The 19,453-nt window shown below is 49.3% G+C and overlaps 1 protein-coding gene across 1 annotated transcript in view; it reads left to right on the top strand.

The window, feature by feature from the left end:
• Positions 1–19,453, top strand: part of RYR1 (ryanodine receptor 1) — a 109,241-nt gene that overhangs the window by 76,270 nt on the left and 13,518 nt on the right. The window contains exons 85-91 of the mRNA XM_035023574.1: positions 122–210; positions 303–431; positions 521–625; positions 2,720–2,801; positions 3,991–4,178; positions 16,571–16,912; positions 19,202–19,450. Coding sequence (XP_034879465.1) covers positions 122–210; positions 303–431; positions 521–625; positions 2,720–2,801; positions 3,991–4,178; positions 16,571–16,912; positions 19,202–19,450 — 1,184 coding nt within the window. The remainder of the gene's footprint in view (positions 1–121; positions 211–302; positions 432–520; positions 626–2,719; positions 2,802–3,990; positions 4,179–16,570; positions 16,913–19,201; positions 19,451–19,453) is intronic.

Raw genomic sequence — 19,453 nt, 5'->3', positions numbered from 1 at the left:
CTCCCCCTGCTTGTGCTCTCTCTCTCTCTCTATGTCAAATAAATAAATAAAATTAAAAAAAAAAAAACACTGATTGCACACGGTAGACTCTCGATAAAAGTATGACTTTTCATCTCCCTAGATTTCCAAAACTACCTACGGACACAAACAGGGAACACAACCACTATTAACATCATCATCTGCACGGTGGACTACCTCCTGCGGCTGCAGGTGAGGACGGGAGGCCGTCCAGGTGTGACCTGGCTCGGGGATTGCAGGGACCTGGTTGGCCCAGCAACCCTCACACCCCGTCGGCCCCCCAGGAGTCCATCAGCGACTTCTACTGGTACTACTCCGGCAAGGATGTCATTGAGGAGCAGGGCAAGAGAAACTTTTCCAAGGCCATGTCGGTGGCTAAACAGGTGTTCAACAGCCTCACCGAGTACATCCAGGTAGGGCCCGCCCACGGGCGTGGGGAGAGGCACCCCCCCACCCCACCGGGCGCCGTGCCGGCGCTCACTGCAGCCCTCTGCCCCCCCAGGGTCCTTGCACCGGGAACCAGCAGAGCCTGGCGCACAGCCGCCTCTGGGACGCCGTGGTGGGATTCCTGCACGTGTTTGCCCACATGATGATGAAGCTCGCTCAGGTTCGGGCCCCTCTGTCCTTCATCGGGCTGTTTCCGGGCATCCCCCAAGTGGCCCATTTCCAAGTCAGTTGCGCACCCAAGTCCTCCTGGCATGTTCCAGACCAGTTCCCTCGGAGTGGCCAAATCCATCGTCCTTCTGGATTGGCTCTCTGTATGACCCCGCCTCCTCCTCTGCCAGCACCAATCGGCTGGTTTCCCACCCCCACTTCCATTGGTCTAATGTGTAGGCCCCGCCCCCCAGTCCAGAGTTCCTCTATGATTGGTTGGTGTTCTTTTCTCTCCGAAGAGGTCCTCTCAGATTGTGACACCCCTAGGGATAGAAAGGGGGCAGCTTTCCAGGTCAGGGGCTGGGGCTGAAGGATGCTCTGTTTCTTTATTCGGCCTGCGGCAGATGACGCCCATCTCGGGCATCCATGATGTAAGGTCCCTGTCGAGTCCTTCTCCCATTTCTAGAATCCTGTGCTCCCCTTTCCCTACCACCCCCCGCCCCTTTGCAGCCTGGTCAGTGTCTCGTGAACACCTTGTCCCTTTGCTCTGCTTCTGTCTGGTAAACATATTCAAAGCTGCACCATCCGCATCCTGAACGTCATAAAAGCCACGGCTTTCCAGCAGATGGCACTATTCTATTTGCTGTATTCTAATTTCCCAGCAGGAAGCGTCTGGAGGAAGGGAAGACTTGATCTCTAGTAACCCAAAGGTGCCACAGGGGCTGGCAGAAATCCTGTCGGGTCATCTGACTTTTTGAAAGGAGTTGAACCTGGAATGCAATTCCTCAGTGTCGGTGCAGCCGAAGTTGTGTTTTGGTGTGATCTTAAAAGTCTAGAGAATATTGATGTTTTAGTGTAGAGTTCCATATCCTGCAGTGTTAATTCATTAGCCAAGGACTAAGGCTAGGTTGCATGGGCTGGAAATCCAACGCAAAGTGGTAGCTTAAGGCGGGAAAAAGAATTTATCAGTTCACATCAGAGATCCAGGGCCTAGAGTGATGTCAGCAGAAATGTCTTTCTTCTCTCTGGCTTCATTCTCAAGCAGGCTCTCACACTGGCTGGAAAAGTGGTGCCCCAGGGTTCTATGCACCCCCACTAACTGCTCCAGAGAGCAGAGGACCCCTTTTTTATGGAAGCCCCGACTTGCAGTTCTCTCTGATTGGACTATTGAGTCACATGCTCATCCCTGAACCAATCATCGTGGCCAGAGCTCTGATTGGCCAGATCTGTTCACACACCCACCCCTGAAACCAGGAAAGTGGGGTTAGCCCCGCTTGATCTAAGAGTGCAATTGTCACGCGAAGCAGGGTGCTGGCTCATACATCACCTGCAGACACACACCACAGGCACCCATCCAGATTAGGATCTTGAGATTCTGGTATTTTGGGATCTTAGAGTCAGAATGCCGAACTTTGGTACTGTGTTAGAATTAGAATCAGCAACTCAAGAAGGAGCACTGGGTAGAAGAGCCTTACATACCATTTATCTGGTATCCTTTCCCCTCCTCCGTTGTATTATGTAAACCAGAGGAGATGACCATTCAGTGGGTCAAAAATGCTCGCATATTGGCAGTTTTATGTAGCTCAACCTCATAACAAATAGGGACCATGAGAAAGAACTCTGACCATATAGGAAGCTTCTGTAGGCCCTGCATGAGGCACTGTGACAGGGGAGGCTGTGTGCCCCCACATTCTCCCCAAATTGTTTACCGAAAGGCACGTGGCTGAGTCCTCCTGCCTTTCTCCCGAACCCAGCGCCTTGCTTTTTCCATCGCACATTCATTCAACAAACATATGTCAAGCACCCACCATAAGCCCCAAGCTTCTGCCCTCCCAGTCCCCCTTGTCCGCCAGCTCTTGCCCCCACATATCACCTGTTAAGCCTGCTTCCCCCAGAGTGCCAACCCCACCCCCACAATCTTGTCTCTCTGCCCCTTCCCCTGCTTCCGAGGAACATGTGTGGACTCGGGTCCCCTCGGAGGTAAGAGGGGAGGAAGAAGGGGTCTTAGGCCCTGCAGGGTGGGTCAGGAGGGGGGGAAGCAGCTGGAGGTGGGGGGCGTGTCTCTACAGAGACCAGTCATCACATAACTGGGGTTTGGGGTCTCCAGGACTCCAGCCAGATCGAGCTGCTGAAGGAGCTGCTGGATCTACAGAAGGACATGGTGGTGATGTTGCTGTCGCTACTAGAAGGTAAACACCCAACAGGTGGGGGCCTGGGTACTGACAAGCAGGGAATGGCCCTCTGAGACCCAGGAGACCCTAACCTTCAGCTTCATCTGACATCGTGTCAGGGTCAAATGGGCTGGTGAAGGAGTCACAGTAACGAGCTCAGCAAACAGATATCAAGCATTTATTATAGGCCAGGCCCTGCCTGTACATACCTTAGTTCATTGACTCCCCAGAGAAATCTTAATAAAGTGGGTGGCCCCGACGCTTTTTAAAGTTTACGTACCTCATATTTATGTATTTCTTTGTTAAATGTGTCAGTTAGCTTTTGCTGCCCAATGAATGTCCTCAAAACTTAGTGACTTGAAACAACCACAATTTATTGCTAATTAATAAGGCAAAATTTGGGGCGCCTGGATGGCTCAGTCAGTGAAGTGCCCGGCTCTTGATTTTGGCCCAGGTCATGATCTCAGGGTCATGGGATCGAGCCTGACGTCGGGCCCCACACGCAGTGGGGAGTCTGCTGGAGATTCTCTCTCTCCCTCTCCCCCCGCAAATAAAGAAATAAATAACTTAAAAAATAAAATCTAAATAAATACATATAATGGAAAGGTACAAGGAGAAGCTAGAGCCAGTTTGCTCTAGACAGGGGTGGGATTCCACTTTACCACAGTCTCCACTTCTCCCTGTTGTCTCAACTTTGGCCCTACCTTGCTCCTCTCTGGACCTGCTTGGCCTCAGGACTAGTGGAAGGCTTAGGTGTGTGAGCTCTGAGGTCCTGCAGCTCTGGCTTGAAATCATCCTCACCCCCTTGCAGGCTATGTAACCCTGAGCATGTGACTTTCTCTGAGTCCCAGCCTCTTCATCCGTACAAACGGGTGGTAACACCCCTCCCCTGGAAGGAGGAGAGCGTGTCAGTCCAGCACTGGGCATGGCATCTGGGACCTGCTGGTAGCTTCTGGCATTGGTATCTTTATTGGTGACCCCCTCACCCCAGCTGTCAGCGAGGTGCACTGGCCAGGTTCACATATGATGCTGATGCAGGTCAGGAAATGAGCCGTGCCCTCTGGGGGGAGGTGTGGGAGCTGGCCAGGGAAGCTTCCACCAGCATAGTGGATCCTGGTGGCTCCCGAGCTGGAGAAGCAGGCCACCCTGGTGGGGCTCCAGAAAGCAGGCTCCCCTGGGCCACATTGACTGGTCCCCCTGCCCACAGGGAATGTGGTGAACGGCATGATTGCCCGGCAGATGGTGGACATGCTCGTGGAATCCTCATCCAACGTGGAGATGATCCTCAAGTTCTTCGACATGTTCCTGAAACTCAAGGACATTGTGGGCTCAGAGGCCTTCCAGGACTATGTCACCGATCCCCGTGGCCTCATCTCCAAGAAGGACTTCCAGAAGGTGGGTGCTAGAAGGCAGGTGGGTGGGGTGCCAAGTGGCAAGAGACCTCTCTGTGAGCCTCAGCTTCTTTACCTGTAAAATGGGGATGACACAGTCTTTGGGGTTGTTTTGAAGGCGAAATGCAGGAACACAGATGAGAACCTTTATTTCTGTTATCATTATTCCTAGACACAGTATTGTCATCATTACCAATAACAGTTATTCAGTTGATAAACATTTGCTGGCTTTCTCCTCTGTGCTGGGCCCTCTGCTGCTACCATGGACACAGCAATGACCGAGACAGACACAGCCCTGCCTTCATGGGGCTTATAGTCTAATGGGGAGGCAGTCCCTAATGACCCTTACAGGTCACATAATAAGGCTTTTAGGAGGAAGGTACAGGAACCAGCTTTATCCAGGACTCCCCTCATCTGCCTCTGTCAGTCCTCCCACCCCAGCTCTGTCCTCTCTCCCTACGGAACCCCAGGTATGTCACTCGGCTGCTCTGAGCCTCAGTTTCCTCCTCTGTGAAATGGGACTAGGATAGTTACATTCACTGTCTCACATGACCGCTGTAAGGCAGACAGTGTGTGGGCCGTTCCTGGAACTCAGGGGCATTCAAGACATGCTACCTACCATTAGTCCTGCCAGATCACCCTCTTGTTAACTGTTTCTTTTGAAATAACTTCTGACCTTCAGAGAAGCTGCAAGAACAATACATAGAATTTCTGATCACCTTTTCACCCCGATTGCCCAAATGTTCACTTTTTACCACATTTGCTCTCTCACAATTCTCCTTTTCTTCTAAGTACTTCAGTGTGTATCTCCTGAGAACAAATTCATTCTCTCACATAACCACAGAACAATTATGCAAATCAAAAAATTAGCATCAATATGACTCGGCTATCTACCGAGCTTAATTCAGTTTTCACTCAGTGAAGAAATTGTTTTTCCTGCTAAGGACCTGATCCGGGGGTCAGGGACCACATTTAGACATCCTGTCTCTTTAGCCTCCTTCAATCCCGAACCCTTCCTCGGTCTGTCTCTGTCCTTCATGACCTTGACATTTTTGAAGAATAGAGAGCAGTTTTTTAGTCAGTGTTTCTGTCCTTGTCTTTCATGACCTTGACATTTATGAAGAATAGAGACTGTTTTTTTTTTTTTTTAGACTTTATATATTTATTTATTTGACAGAGACAGAGATAGCGAGAGCAGGAACACAAGCAGTGGGAATGGGAGAGGGAGAGCAGGCCTCCCGCCGAGGAGGGAGCCTGATGTGGGGCTCGATCCCAGGACCCTGGGATCATGACCTAAGCCAAAGGCAGACGCCTAATGACTGAACCACCCAGGCGCCCTAGAGACCGGTTTTTTAGAGAACATTTCAGAATGTGGGTTTGCCCGAGTTTTTCCCGTGACTCGATTCAGGTTGTACATCTCAAGTAGGAGTATTGTAGGGGAGTGATGTGTCCTCAGTGCGTCTCATCAGGAGGCATGTGATGTTGGTTCTTCCTATCACTGTTGGCGTTAGCTTGGCTCGCTTGGTTCAGGTGGTGTTACCAGGGTCTCCGCTGCAAAGGTACCATCATTCCCTTAAATATTTCCTGAGGATGTGCTTTGTGACGTTGTAAATATCCTGCTCACCCTCTCGGGTTAGTGTCCGTTGGTGATTCTGCCTGAAATGATGGTTACTATGGTAGTTGACAGACAGTGGTTTTCTTTTTTCTTTTTTCTTATTTTTTAAATCTTTTTTTTTTTTTAAGAGAGAGGGAGGGGGCAGGGGCAGAGGGAGAGAGAGAATCCCAAGCAGACTCCACACCAACTGCAGAGCCCAACGTGGGGCTCAATCTCACAACCCTGAGATCATGACCTGAGCGGAAATCAAGAGTCCAACCCTTAACCGACTGAGCCACCCACGTTCCCCAACAAATGGTGGTTTCCTAACTTCACCATACCCTTTACCTTTATTAGGTACCATGTTGCTGTACCCGTCCATCCGTTTATTTTTATTTATTTATTTTTTTTAAAAGATTTTATTTATTTATTTGACAGAGAGAGATAGCGAGAGCAGGAACACAAGCAGGGGGAGTGGGAGAGGGAGAAGCAGGCTTCCCGCCGAGCAGGGAGCCCGATGTGGGACTCGATCCCAGGACCCTGGGATCATGACCTGAGCCGAAGGCAGACGCTTAACGACTGAGCCACCCAGGCGCCCCAATAAATGTTTAACATTTAAACGTTCAGCGTCTGCTGAGTTAAAAATTAAGTGTCCCCTGCCTCCCAGGTGTCTGAGAGCCTCCCTGCGTCTCTCCCCCTTCTCAGCCACGTCTCTCAAGGGCTGCCTACCTCCGGCTCACTCCTTTCTCACCTCCCACCCCCTCCCTGATTCAGGGCTTCCTGGCTTTGGTCCCTGTCACTCTCCTGAAACTACCCTGACCAAGATGGTCCGTGACCTCTTCACCCCTGAATCTCTCCTCTGTTATCTTCGTGGCATTGGCCGCTGTTGGCCATTCCCTCCCCTTTACGAAGCCTGCTTCCCAGGGTGTGTGTGCCACACACTTGTGGGATCCCCACCCTCCCTGCCAACCTCTCTCGGCCTCTTCTCTGCTGTTCTTGAGCCCTCCGCCTTCCAGAAGAGCTGAGAGTTACCATGTTCTCACTCTGTGCCAGGTCCTGTGTGTAAATGGATTAGGTCACGTAGTCCTTACAGCAACCCTAAGTGGTAAGGACTATTTTTTATTCTCATTGACAGAAATGGAAACTGAGGCACAGGGAGGTGAAGTGACATGTTCAGGGTCACACAGCTAGTAAGTGACAAAGCTGGGATTAGAACTCAGGCAGCCTGGCTCCAGAGTACATAGCCTCCAGACTCAACCATTGATCTAGTCCAATAAATAGTGAACATTCCCTGGGTTCCAGGCCCTGGCCAGAAGTCCCAGCCCTACTCTCTGAGCCTGGCAGGTTTAAGGAGAGAATCTCAGTCAGCCAGGGAACCAAAAATCACCATGTAGGAGCTAAAATACACCTCTTTCATAACTTTTTTTATGTTATGTTAATCACCATACATTACATCATTAATTTTTATTTATTTTTATTTTTTATTTTATTTATTATTATTTTTAAAGATTTTATTTATTCATATGACAGAGAGAGACACAGCGAGAGAGGGAACACGAGCAGGGGGAGTGGGAGAGGGAGAAGCAGGCTTCCCGTGGAGCAGGGAGCCCGACGCGGGGCTCGATCTCAGGACCCTGGGATCATGACCTGAGCCAAAGGCAGACGCTTAATGACTGAGCCACCCAGGCGCCCCCCACATCATTAGTGTTTGATGTAGTGTTCCATGATTCATTGTTTGCATATAACACCCAGTGCTCCATGCAGAACGTGCCCTCTTTAATACCCACTGCCAGGCTAACCCATCTTCCCAGCCCCCTCCCCTCTAGAACCCTCGGTTTCTCAGAGTCCGTAGTCTCTCATGGTTCATCTCCCCCTCCGATTCCCCCCCCTTCATTCTTCCCCTCCTCCTATCTTCTTCTTTTTTTTTTTTTTTAACATATAATGTATTATTTGTTTCAGAGGTACAGGTCTGTGAGTCAACAGTCTTACACAATACAGTGCTCACCATAGCACATACCCTCCCCAGTGTCTATCACTCAGCCACCCCATCCCTCCCACCCCCCACCACTCCAGCAACCCTCAGTTTGTTTCCTGAGATTAAGAATTCCTCATATCAGTGAGGTCATATGATACATGTCTTTCTCTGATTGACTTATTTCGCTCAGCATAATACCCTCCAGTTCCATCCACATCATTGCAAATGGCAAGATCTCATTCCTTTTTTTTTTTTTAAAGATTTTATTTATTTATTTGACAGAGAGAGAGATAGCGAGAGCAGGAACAGAAGCAGGGGGAGTGGGAGAGGGAGAAGCAGGCTTCCCGTGGAGCAGGGAGCCCGATGCGGGACTCGATCCCAGGACCCCAGGACCATGACCTGAGCTGAAGGCAGACGCTTAACGACTGAGCCACCCAGGCGCCCAAGATCTCATTCCTTTTGATGGCTGCATAATATTCCATTGTATATATATACCACATCTTCTTTATCCATTCATCTGTCGATGGACATCTTGGCTCTTTCCACAGTTCGGCTATTGTGGACATTGCTGCTATAAACATCGGGGTGCACGTACCCCTTTGGATCCCTACATTTGTATCTTTGGGGTAAATACTCAGTAGTGTGCAGTTGCTGGGTGGTACGGTAGCTCTATTTTAAACTTTTTGAGGAACCTCCATACTGTTTTCCAGACTGGCTGCACCAGCTTCATTCATAACTTTTAAATGATTCTTCTCAGAAAAGGAAAACCATCAACAAAATGAAAAGGCGGTTTATGGAATGGGAGAAAATATTTGCAAACCACAGATATGATAAGGGGCTAATATCCAGAACATGAAAGGAACTTACACAACTCAACAGCAGCAACAACAACAACAACAAAACCCCCAAATAACCTAATTTTTAAATGGACAGAGGACCTGAATAGATATTTTTCAGAAGACATACAAATGGCCAACAGGTACATGACGAGGTGCTCGAGGGGCGCCTGGGTGGCTGCGTCGGTTAGGCGTCCGACTCTTGATCTCCACTCAGGTCTTGATCTCAGGGTCGTGAGTTCGAGCCCCACGTTGAGCTCTGCACTAGGCATGGAGCCTCCTTAAAAAATAAATAAATAAAAGGAAATAAAACCATTGTCTCGAAGAGATATCCCATGTTCCCATGTTCATTAGAGCATTATTCACAGTAAGCGAGGTGTGGAACTAACCTATGAATGTGATATATAATGGACTATTATTCTGCCTTTAAAAAGAAGGAAGTCTTGTCATTTGCAACAACATGGATGAACCGGGAGGGCATTATGCTAAGTGAAAAAAGCCAGAAACAGAAAGTCAAATAGTTCATGGCATCACTTACATGTGGAATCTTCAAAAAACAAGAAGAACTGGTAGAAACAGAGAATAGAAAAGTGAGTGGTGTGAAGGGCTCGGAGGTGGAGGAAATAGAGAGAGGTTGGTAAATGGGTACAAACATTGAGTTATAAGATGAATTTAAAAAATGAAATCGGTACAGATCCCTGCTGACTGTTCAGGGCTTCACACATAACAAGGTTTGATGTCATATACACAACATTTTATTGCTCAGTATCTCTGTGTCACAAAGTTACAATCTGTAACTTGAAAAGTGTGTTGGTTTTGTTTCGGAATAAAGAATACATTCACATGATTTAAACAGCAAAAATGTAACAGGGTATGAAGTGGGAAGTCTCACTCCCACTGCTTTCTCAGCCTACTTCCCCCCTCCCCCGACCTCCCCCCTGCTGTGAGTAACATTAGTTTCCTTTGTATCCTGGCATCGTTGTTTTTTTTTTTTTCACCCCCAGAATTTGTTATTTTCTTCCTTTCTTGCATAACAGGCAGTGAACTACATACACTGGTCTATATCACTTAATAATATATTCTGGAGATCAGAGAGTGCCCTCATTATTTCTCTACAGGTGCCCAGTATTTCATCTTACATATATATTATGGTTTCTTTGATTATTCTTTGTTGACAGACACTTGCTTTGCTCCTAGTCTTTTGCTTTTACAACTCATGGACAGTTGTGCAAGTTGTGCACTGTACAAAGGTACAGTTAATAGCACAGATATTGTAAATTTGTACTGCAAATTTCCAGCAGGTTGTGGTAAGTGTGCTGAGGAAGGCCCCATTTGGACCACTAGCAATGCTGGCTACAGTGAATCCCCTTGTACATAATGTCATTCTTTATGTGCAGTTATATCTAAGAATATACTTCCAAAAGCGGGATTTCTGGGTTAAAGAGTAAATGCATTTGTCATATGGACAAATTTTGCCCTCTGTTTTTCCCTCTCATTAGCAACATGTGAGAGTGCCTGTTCCCCACAGCCTCGCCACCAGACCACACTGTCAAATATTTGGACTTTTGCCAATCTGATAGGTGAAAAACAATATTGCTGTGCAGTTTAAGTCCACATTCCTCCTGTTATGGGTGCAGTGAAGCATATTTTTCTGTTATTTCTTTTGTATTACCTGTTCAGTGAACTGACCATGTCCTTGGCTTATTTTTCTATTGGGATATTGGTATTTTTCTTCTTGATTTTTAAGAGCTCTTCATGTATTAGGCTGATTATAACTTTGTTAGTGATAGGAGTTGCACCTGTTTTTCCTAGTTCATCATTTATCTTTTGACTTTGCTTATGGTGTTATTATATATTTCTTGGCTATGAAGAATACTTTGATTTTCATGTAGAAAATCGCTTAAAATATCTTATTTTTAATGAAATAGGTAATACAAGAATACATTCTTCTTGTAAAGAAACTCAGAACTTACCACTATGGTTGAGATCACTTTTGGCCCCCACCCCCTATCCTGTTCTCATCCCACCTCTCCAAAGACTTCCCCTGACAGCCACTTTGTATCTCTCCAGATGTTTATTTCTGAATTTCTGTTCATATATACTGCATTTTAAAAGTATAGCATTGTTGTCTGGTTTCCCAAGTTCTTTGTTGTTGACAGAGTTCACACTTTGCAAGGCATGTCTTCACTGATAAGTAAGTACTTCGCAGATTCCACCCAACATCTACTACAGTTTAGAAAGCCCTCTCTGGTGGCTGAAGACACATTTCTTCTTGGTCAGTACTGTTTTGAGGTTTTCCTTTTTTTTTTTTTTTTTTTAGTCTGCAGATATTTTTGGGTGTATCTCATAAGTTCATCCATTTAAAATGTATAATTCAATGGGCTTTTTTTTGCATATTCACAGAATTGTGCAATCATAACTACAATCTAATTTTAGAACATTTTAATCACCCCAAAAAAGAAACCCTATACCCTTTACCAGTCACTTCCCATTTCCCCCACCCAGGCCCCTGGCAACTGCTAATCTACTTTCTGTCTCTATAGATTTGCCATTCTGGACACTTCATATAAATGGAATTGTATAATAGATGGTCTTAAAAGACTTTTCTTTTGGGGCACCTGGGTGGCTCAGTCGGTTGGGCATCTGCCTTCAGCTCAGGTCATGATCTCAGAGTCCTGGGATCGAGTCCCGTGTTGGGGGGGGGTCCCTGCTCAGTGGGGAGTCTGCTTCTCCCTCTGCCCCTCCCCCTGCTTATGCGCTCTCTCTCTCTCAAATAAATGGATAAAATTTTTAAAAAATGACTTTTCTTTTATAAGGAAAATGACTTTTCCTTTTATAATAACAAACCATAATGTCATTATCATTCCTAACCAAAAAGGGAATAAAAAAGAAAACAAAAAATATCCACAGTTCGTTAAGTCATCAAATATTTACTCAATGTTCACATTTCCAAATCTCATAAATATCACATATACTTTAAGAAATGTTTTCTGGGGGCACCTGGGTGGTTCAGCTGATTAAGCAGCTGACTCTTGATTTCGGCTCAGATCATGATCTCAGGGTCTGGGAATGGAGCCCTGCTTTGGGCTCTGTGCTCAGCATGGAGTCTGCTTGTCCCTCTCCCTCTGCTCCCCCCCGCTTAAATAAATAAAATCTTTAACGAATTTTATTTATTTTTAAAGATTTATTTATTTAGTTATTTGTCAGAGAGAGAGAGCACAAGCAAGGGGAACAGCAGGCAGAGGGAGAAGCAGGCTTCCTGCTGAGCAGGGAGCCCCACGTGGGGCTCGATCCCAGGACCCTGGGATTATGACCTGAGCCGAAGGCAGATGCTTAATGACGAGCCACCCAGGCGCCCGGCAACTGGTTATTTCTTTAAATCGCCTTGTATCTACTGCTTCCCCTCCAGCACTTTTCCTTTTCCTTGTAGTTGATCCGCTGGAGACCCAGGTGTTTGGCCCTAAAGAGGAGCTCTCTCTGATCGAAATACAATGTGAGCAGGGCGCCTGGCTGGCTCAGTCGGTAGAACATGCAGCTCTTAATCTCGGGGTCGTGAGTTTGAGCCCCTGTTGGGGGTAGAGTTTACTTTTTAAAAAAATTAAAAATACACTGTGAGCAACATGCATAATTTAAATGTTTCTAGTACCCCTGCTTTTAAAGAGCAAAAAGACTCATGTGAAGTCATTTTCAACAATATATTTTATTTAACCTCATATAGCCAAAATACCATTTCAATATGTAATCAGTATAAAAAACTATTCCACATCTTACATTCTTTTTTTCATGCTAAGCTCTGACATCCAGCATGAAATTTCAATTTGCACCTGCTGTGATTCAAGGGCTCAGCAGCTTCAAGTGGCCCTTGGCTCTCATTGGAAAGTGCGTGTCCCATTTGTAGCGTTTCCCACAGTTTCCATTGGGCTGAGGCAACCTCATAGTGTCATGTAGTGTGTTCCTCCTTCCCCTGTGTTTCCTGTAAACTGAGACTTAGGTCAGAAGCCCATCAGATGCAGGTTTGGATCTGTTTGTCCTGTTGGCACATCCTCTGTGGGGCTGCCTACATTCATCAGGAGGCAAATCCTTTCCTGTTATCTCTCCTCTGGTGAGGTCAGCAGCTCCTGATGTTTGACACCCAGGCACATTAGTGCACTAGAGATTGCAGAATGATGATATTTCCATTTTTGTTCATATTCTCATTTCTGAGGGACCATTTATCAAGCATCGTATGGTTTCCTAAACACAAAGCTTCATAGGATTCCCAGACTCTTTACAAATATGTATTTCACAACATGCTTTTTGGTTTCTTTATGGTTTAAAAGGCAAGGTCAGGATTTTTAAAAGGACTTTTTAATTTTCAAAAATTGTAATGAAGGGACAAAGTCTTCTCTGCTTTCAAGATGCTTAATTCACTTGACAGATGTGTCCTGAGCATCTACTGTGTGAGGCAGCAAGCAGAACAGAGACCCCACCCTCAGAGCAGAGAGCCCAGTGGGAAGGGGCAGATGAAAATAACTAAAAAGGGGTACCTGGTGGGGCGCCTGGGTGGCTCAGCTGGTTAAGCAGCTGCTTTCGGCTCAGGTCATGATCCTGGAGTCCCGGGATCGAGCCCCGCATCGGGCTCCCTGCTCAGCGGGGAGCCTGCTTCTCCCTCTCCCTCTACTGCTCCCCCTGCTTGTGTTCTCTCTCTCTGTGTGTCAAATAAATAAAATCTTTAAAAAAAAGGGGGGGTACCTGGGGGGCTCAGTCAGTTAAGCAGCTGACTCTCTTGATTTCGGCTCAGGTCATGATCTCGGGGTTGTGAGGTTGAGCCCCACAGCTCTGGGCATGGAGCCTGCTTAAGAGTCTCTCTCTGCCCCTCCCCCTCCCTCTCTTAAAAAAAGAAAAAGAAGAAAAGAAAAGAACTAAACAAAATAATTTCAGGTTATAATCTGTAGTCTGAAAGAAGTGAGCGGGGTGGTGTGTGAGACAGCATGGGTGGAATAAGCCCTGTCAACTGGGTGGTTGGGGGAGGCCTTTCCAGAAAAGAGCATTGAAGCTGAGAGCTGAAGCATATCATGTGGAGGTGGGGAGGTTGTGGCATTCCAGATAGAGGGGACGGCAAGTCTCAGCGCTGAAAGGTGGGAACCAGAGGGGTGGCAAGGGGGCCAGCATGACTGGAGAGGGCTGTTGATGGGGAAAATGGAAGGGGTAAAGTGCAAGAGGGGAGGGAGGCAGCAGACGTGCAGGGCCTGCTTGGGTGCAGGGAAGACTTGAATTTTTAACCTGAATGAGATGGAACCAAGGGACGATTCTGAGCAGGGAGAGGTGTGTCCTTAGATGTTTATAGGGTCCCCTGGCTGTGTTGGGGGGAGCAGACTGGGGATAGAGGGGGAGCAGGGAGAACGGGGAAGAGGTTGCTGTGCGAGTCCAGCGGGAGAGAATGCGGGACAAAAACCAGGGTGGGACCATTGAGGGGGCAGATGTGCGTGGGTTCTAGATCTGTGAAAGCAGAGCTGACAGATTTGCTGATGAATCAGCTGTGGGTGGTAAGACAGAAAAGAGGAATCAAGGATGACTCAAAGGTTTTAGCTTAAGCAGCTGGGTGGGGAGCGATGCTATTCCTGAGATGGGTAAGACAGTGAGGAGAGGTTTTGAAATCAAAAGTTCAGTTCAGACCATTTCCAGTTTAGGGTAGAGAGCCACAAAAAGATGTCAGATAGGGGCTTCAGCTGTTAAGTGTCTGGATTCTGGGGAGAAGTTAAGGCTGAGATGTAAATTGGGCGATCCTTGGTATGGGACAGTGTTCAGAGCCTTGGGCCTCAATGATATCTCCATGGAGGGTGTGTATCCCAAGAAAGGGGGCCAGATTCCAGGCCTGGTGCCCCCAACCTTTAGAAGTCTGGAATAAAGGAGGACTCCAGCGTAGCAGTCAGAGAAAGAGGTATTTCAAAAGAAGGAGAGTGGGCAAATGGATGATGACAAAGAGAGAGCCGCAGATCACAAAAGCAGAGTCCAAGACTGAATGGAGGGCATGGAGTCCCAGGCCTCCCCATAGAGAGGGGGTCTTTTATGAGGGACAGTGACACACTGCATCATAAGTGGAGGAGGCAGGTCGGTGCAGCAAGGGTAGATGGTGAGGAGTTCCTGTGTGATTATGTCTCCCCACTCTGTGGTTTCTAGAGCCCTTCATGATTTGCAAAGCATGTTACTCATTTAGAAAGCATTTTGCAAAGTTCTTGGCTACAAAGCACTTTTTAGAGCCAGAAGATTTCGCTTCTGTTCATATCCCAGAGCAGCATTTCTCAGACTGCATGCTGCAATTCATCTGTGGGTCATGAAATTAATTTAGTGAAGTCATGACCAGCATCTTTAAAAATAAAATGGATCGAACACTGCAGAGAGTGTTGCATAGCGAAAGTCAGAATTGTATCATGAACCCCTTTCTCTGGAGTCACCCTACAAAACGCATTCTGAATGTGAGTGCAGTCAAAACATTTGAAAAACTGCTCTAGAGAGCTTCTTGCAAAAAGTGCACAGGAGATCAGCACCAGACTGTTCAATGAAAGTGTTGTCTGTAAAGTAAAAAACTGGAAACAACCTAAATGTCCATTATCAGGAGGATATATGGTGTTGCACTTATTAAAAATACTACACAGCAGTAAAAATGAATTCGTTTGATCCATATATCAACATGGATAGATCTTGAAAACATAGTTGAGTAGAAAAAGCAAGTTTCAAAGTATATGATTATAATAGCAATTCTTTAAATTAAAAAAATGTGCAGGATACTATGTATTTTCATGAGAAAATGCCAGGATATAGGTAGTAGAAGTATTGAGACATGTTTAGAAGGATAGATCATCTCCAGGACAGTGGTCACTTTGGGAGAAGTTGGGGGTGGCATGGGGGGTGGTGTGGGACAAGAATGCACAGAAGACTCCAATCATACCTGTAATGTTTTAGTTCTTAAATATATAGTATTTGAAAAATATGTCCGAATGAGCATTCAATTTGGGGGTGATGGGCATAAGACTTGTTTCCAGTTGAAATTCAGAGCCCTCCACCGTGTCAAGTGTCAATGATGTACTTGCTGGAAAGGGGTGGGGGCAGCCCAAACGAGCCTTGGGGGAGCTTTGGGGTAGGAGGAGACATGTATCAGTCAGGGGCCCTAGCATGGAGGGGCTATCCTGGAGGAGAGGGTATTTACCTAACTTGGAGATAGAAGGAGCTGTGTGGGCAGGGCTGTAGGACTGACTTTTGAGGGAGAGACATGACCAGCTCAGGGAGGAAGTCAGGGAGAGCAATGCCTCCGCTCCATTCTCTTCCAGTTCCCTGACTCCAACTAGACAGACCCTGCCTGCAGCCACAGGGACCCAGAGAACCTCTGGGACAGACCATAGGAGCCATCAGGCAGGGAGGGTAGACCGCAGGTGTGCAGAGCACATGGAGAGCCTGGGGCAGCATTTCTTTACCATTCTACACAAGTGCTGAGTTTCATCAATGCCATCATAACCATCTCTGGAAAAGGGATGTATCTTACAGTGGATGGTGGCTCGGCTTTGTGGAAATGCAGCATTCTGGTATTTTGATAGCTGGTACAGCCCTATCTGTGCCAACCTGCCTGGGTTTCAGCCTTGGGTGCTGGTTTTGATTCTGGAGTTTTCTGTCTTTACGAAAAGTCCATAACTGTTTTTAAGAAGAGCACCACTGGGGCGCCTGGGTGGCTCAGTTGGTTAAGCGACTGCCTTCGGCTCAGGTCATGATCCTGGAGTCCCGGGATCGAGTCCCGCATCGGGCTCCCTGCTCGGCGGGGAGTCTGCTTCTCTCTCTGACCCTCCCCCCTCTCATGCTCTCTATCTCATTCTCTCTCTCAAATAAATAAATAAAATCTTTAAAAAAAAAAAAAAAAAAAAAAGAAGAGCACCACGGCTCCCCGGGCCAGCTCACCCCTGCCCACCCCCAAGCTATGACCTCTCTGACCTCTGCCACTCACCCCTGCCACCCCCCCCCAGGCTATGGACAGCCAGAAGCAGTTCACGGGCCCCGAAATCCAGTTCCTGCTTTCCTGCTCCGAAGCGGACGAGAACGAGATGATCAACTGTGAGGAGTTCGCCAACCGCTTCCAGGAGCCAGCCCGCGACATCGGCTTCAACGTGGCGGTGCTGCTGACCAACCTGTCGGAGCACGTGCCCCACGACCCGCGCCTGCGCAACTTCCTCGAGCTGGCGGAGAGCATCCTCGAGTACTTCCGGCCCTACCTGGGCCGCATCGAGATCATGGGCGCCTCGCGCCGCATCGAGCGCATCTACTTCGAGATCTCGGAGACCAACCGCACCCAGTGGGAGATGCCCCAGGTTGGCCGGCCTGCGCACGTGCATGCTCGCCTCCCGCGGCTCCAGCGCATGCTCCTTGCACGCTTGGACCCCACGGGGGCAGGTACCCGCTTTGTACGGCCGCTCTGCAGGCCCTGGGGGGCTCTTGCTCTGCCCACGCAAGCCCATGCCCACCCTTCTGTACCCACGCTATGGGCCCTGCGGTGCCCTTGCACGTCCCCGGGTCTCCCCTGCCCGCCTCCTGCAGATTTAGCCCGGGGATGGATGGACACCCCGCGCACATACAGCAGCGTGTGCTGTCCCCACTGGCTGCTTGAACACCATGCCTGCCACTTGCACCCTCACGCTGGGAGCTCTAGTGCGTCCTTGTAGTTCTCTTCACACCCATGCCGTCGCGTAATGGAACACGTTGGTTATACACCCCTTGCTCATCTTCCCAGTAGCCCCTGGTGTGCCCTCTCTGGGCCCTGGCCTACTCATGCCGTCTCTTTTGCACACTCACCTTGGAGGCTCTGGGGTGCCTAGTTATGCTGCCCTGCCCCTAGCCGGTCACCACACGTGCCCCCAATTGCTCTCTGAGGTCCCAGCACACAATGTCCACTTCTTCGGGGTCCACGTGTGGGTGCACACCTCTTGTACACTCACCCCGAGGATCCAGTCCTGGCACACTATATGGTTGTCCACCCCTCACTTATTCACCCCCTGCATGCCCTGTCTGGCATGCCCATGATCACCCGTGCACACTTGGATCACCCTCCAACGCACCCCCAAGAGCCCCCGAGTGTTCTTGGTACCAGGCCTATCCTCAGCCTGATTGTGGCCTGTCTCAGCTTCTCATATGCCCTTAAAATGTATAGCCCCATAGCCCCAAGGGTACACTCATGTGGCTCTGGCACGCCCCCAGCCCACCTCACACTTAGCTTGCAGGGAGCTCCCATTCCCTATTCTCTTGCACTTCCCTTCCACTTATACTTCCCATTTGTTCCTTACCTGCATATTCCTCCCACATGGTCTTACTCACCCTTTCCCATCTCACACTTGTAGCCCATGAGGCTTGCACTCCCATCACCCCCTCGACAACTGGACCCCTCATGTCTCCTCAGTGACACCTGGCTCAAGCACACCTGGGCTCATGTCCCACACTGAACCCTGTCCTCATATTCTGGGCCTTACTGCACTGACTCCCAGGTCCCCCTTGCACATTCATGCCTGCCTCACGTGCACTGATGCTATGAATTGTAGGCCCCTCCAGCACTAACACTCCCCTCCGGTTTGGGCCCCAAGCCCTTGCATGGCTGCCCTATGTGCCCATGGCCACCATGGACACTTGAGCCCCACACGGTGGCATCCTTCCCACATCCTCCTATATCGCCACCCGATTCCTCCCTTAGTCCCTGGTGCCCACTCACAAGGCTCTTGCACGTCGGCCCCCTCACATACTCCACAGGACCCCTCAAGATTTTGCACATTGACCTGTGTCCCTTGGGGCCCGATCGCATACTCTCCACCATCACCAATCTGGCATAAAAGGGGTTGCACCATCCTTGCACGCAGGATGTCTGCCACTTCCCTTCACCTGCAGGAAGCCCCGGCTCACCGCTGGCCCTTCACACCCTTGTACGAGCTGTGGGAGCTCCAGCCCCCCAACCCCCGCCTCTCACGTGCTCCCCACATGCACACTCTTTCTCTTAATTCCTCCGAACCCCCAGTTCTGCCTGCTCACCCCCTCCCATTCCCACTTTCTCCTTCTGCCGGAGGCCATGTATGCAGCGTGGACCTCCAGCACTCTGCAGCCATATGATAACAGCGAGCACTATGTGGCATTTATTAGGCACCGGGCACTGTTCTGATCTCTCAGTATCTCTCAACTCACCGAATCCTCACAGCAATAACTGAGGTCCTATTATTATCCCCCAATTCAGAGGGGGGAAACCGAGGCCCAGAGAGGTACGTCTAAATCACCCAGCTACTCAGTGGCACAATCGGGGTCGGAACCCAGACAGGCTGCCCGGCTGCGGAACCTTTGCCCTCCACCACTACGCTCCATCTCTCGAAGGAGCGAATGGCCTCGATTCCGGAGTCAGCCTGCGGGTTGCGGGGACTCCAATCCGCCAGCTGCCACCTCTCGGCGGCGGCACCCCGAGGACGTGACTTGCTAGGCCCTCCGTGTCCCCAGCTGCGAAATGGGGAGCCGAGCCCCTCGTCTAGGATCGCTGGGGGGGATTCAGTGAGACGCCCGCTGTCACGCGCGCGGGGCGGGGGCTCGGCGGCCCGCGCGCTCACCCCGTGGCGCCCCCGCCCCGCGCGCAGGTCAAGGAGTCCAAGCGCCAGTTCATCTTCGACGTGGTGAACGAGGGCGGCGAGTCCGAGAAGATGGAGCTCTTCGTGAGCTTCTGCGAGGACACCATCTTCGAGATGCAGATCGCCGCGCGGATCTCCGAGCCCGAGGGCGAGCCGCAGGCGGACGAGGACGACGGCGCGGCCGAGGCGGGCGCCGAGGGCGCGGAGGAGGGCGCGGCGGGGCCCGAGGGCGCGGCGGCGCCGGCGGCGGCGGCGGGCGTG

This window comes from Mirounga leonina, unplaced genomic scaffold (assembly GCF_011800145.1).
Source record: "Mirounga leonina isolate KUSES-001 unplaced genomic scaffold, KU_Mleo_1.0 Mir_177, whole genome shotgun sequence".
NCBI classification, from domain to species: domain Eukaryota; kingdom Metazoa; phylum Chordata; class Mammalia; order Carnivora; family Phocidae; genus Mirounga; species Mirounga leonina.
The sequence above is the reverse complement of the archived record's forward strand: the minus strand, read 5'-3'. Positions and strand labels throughout refer to the sequence as shown.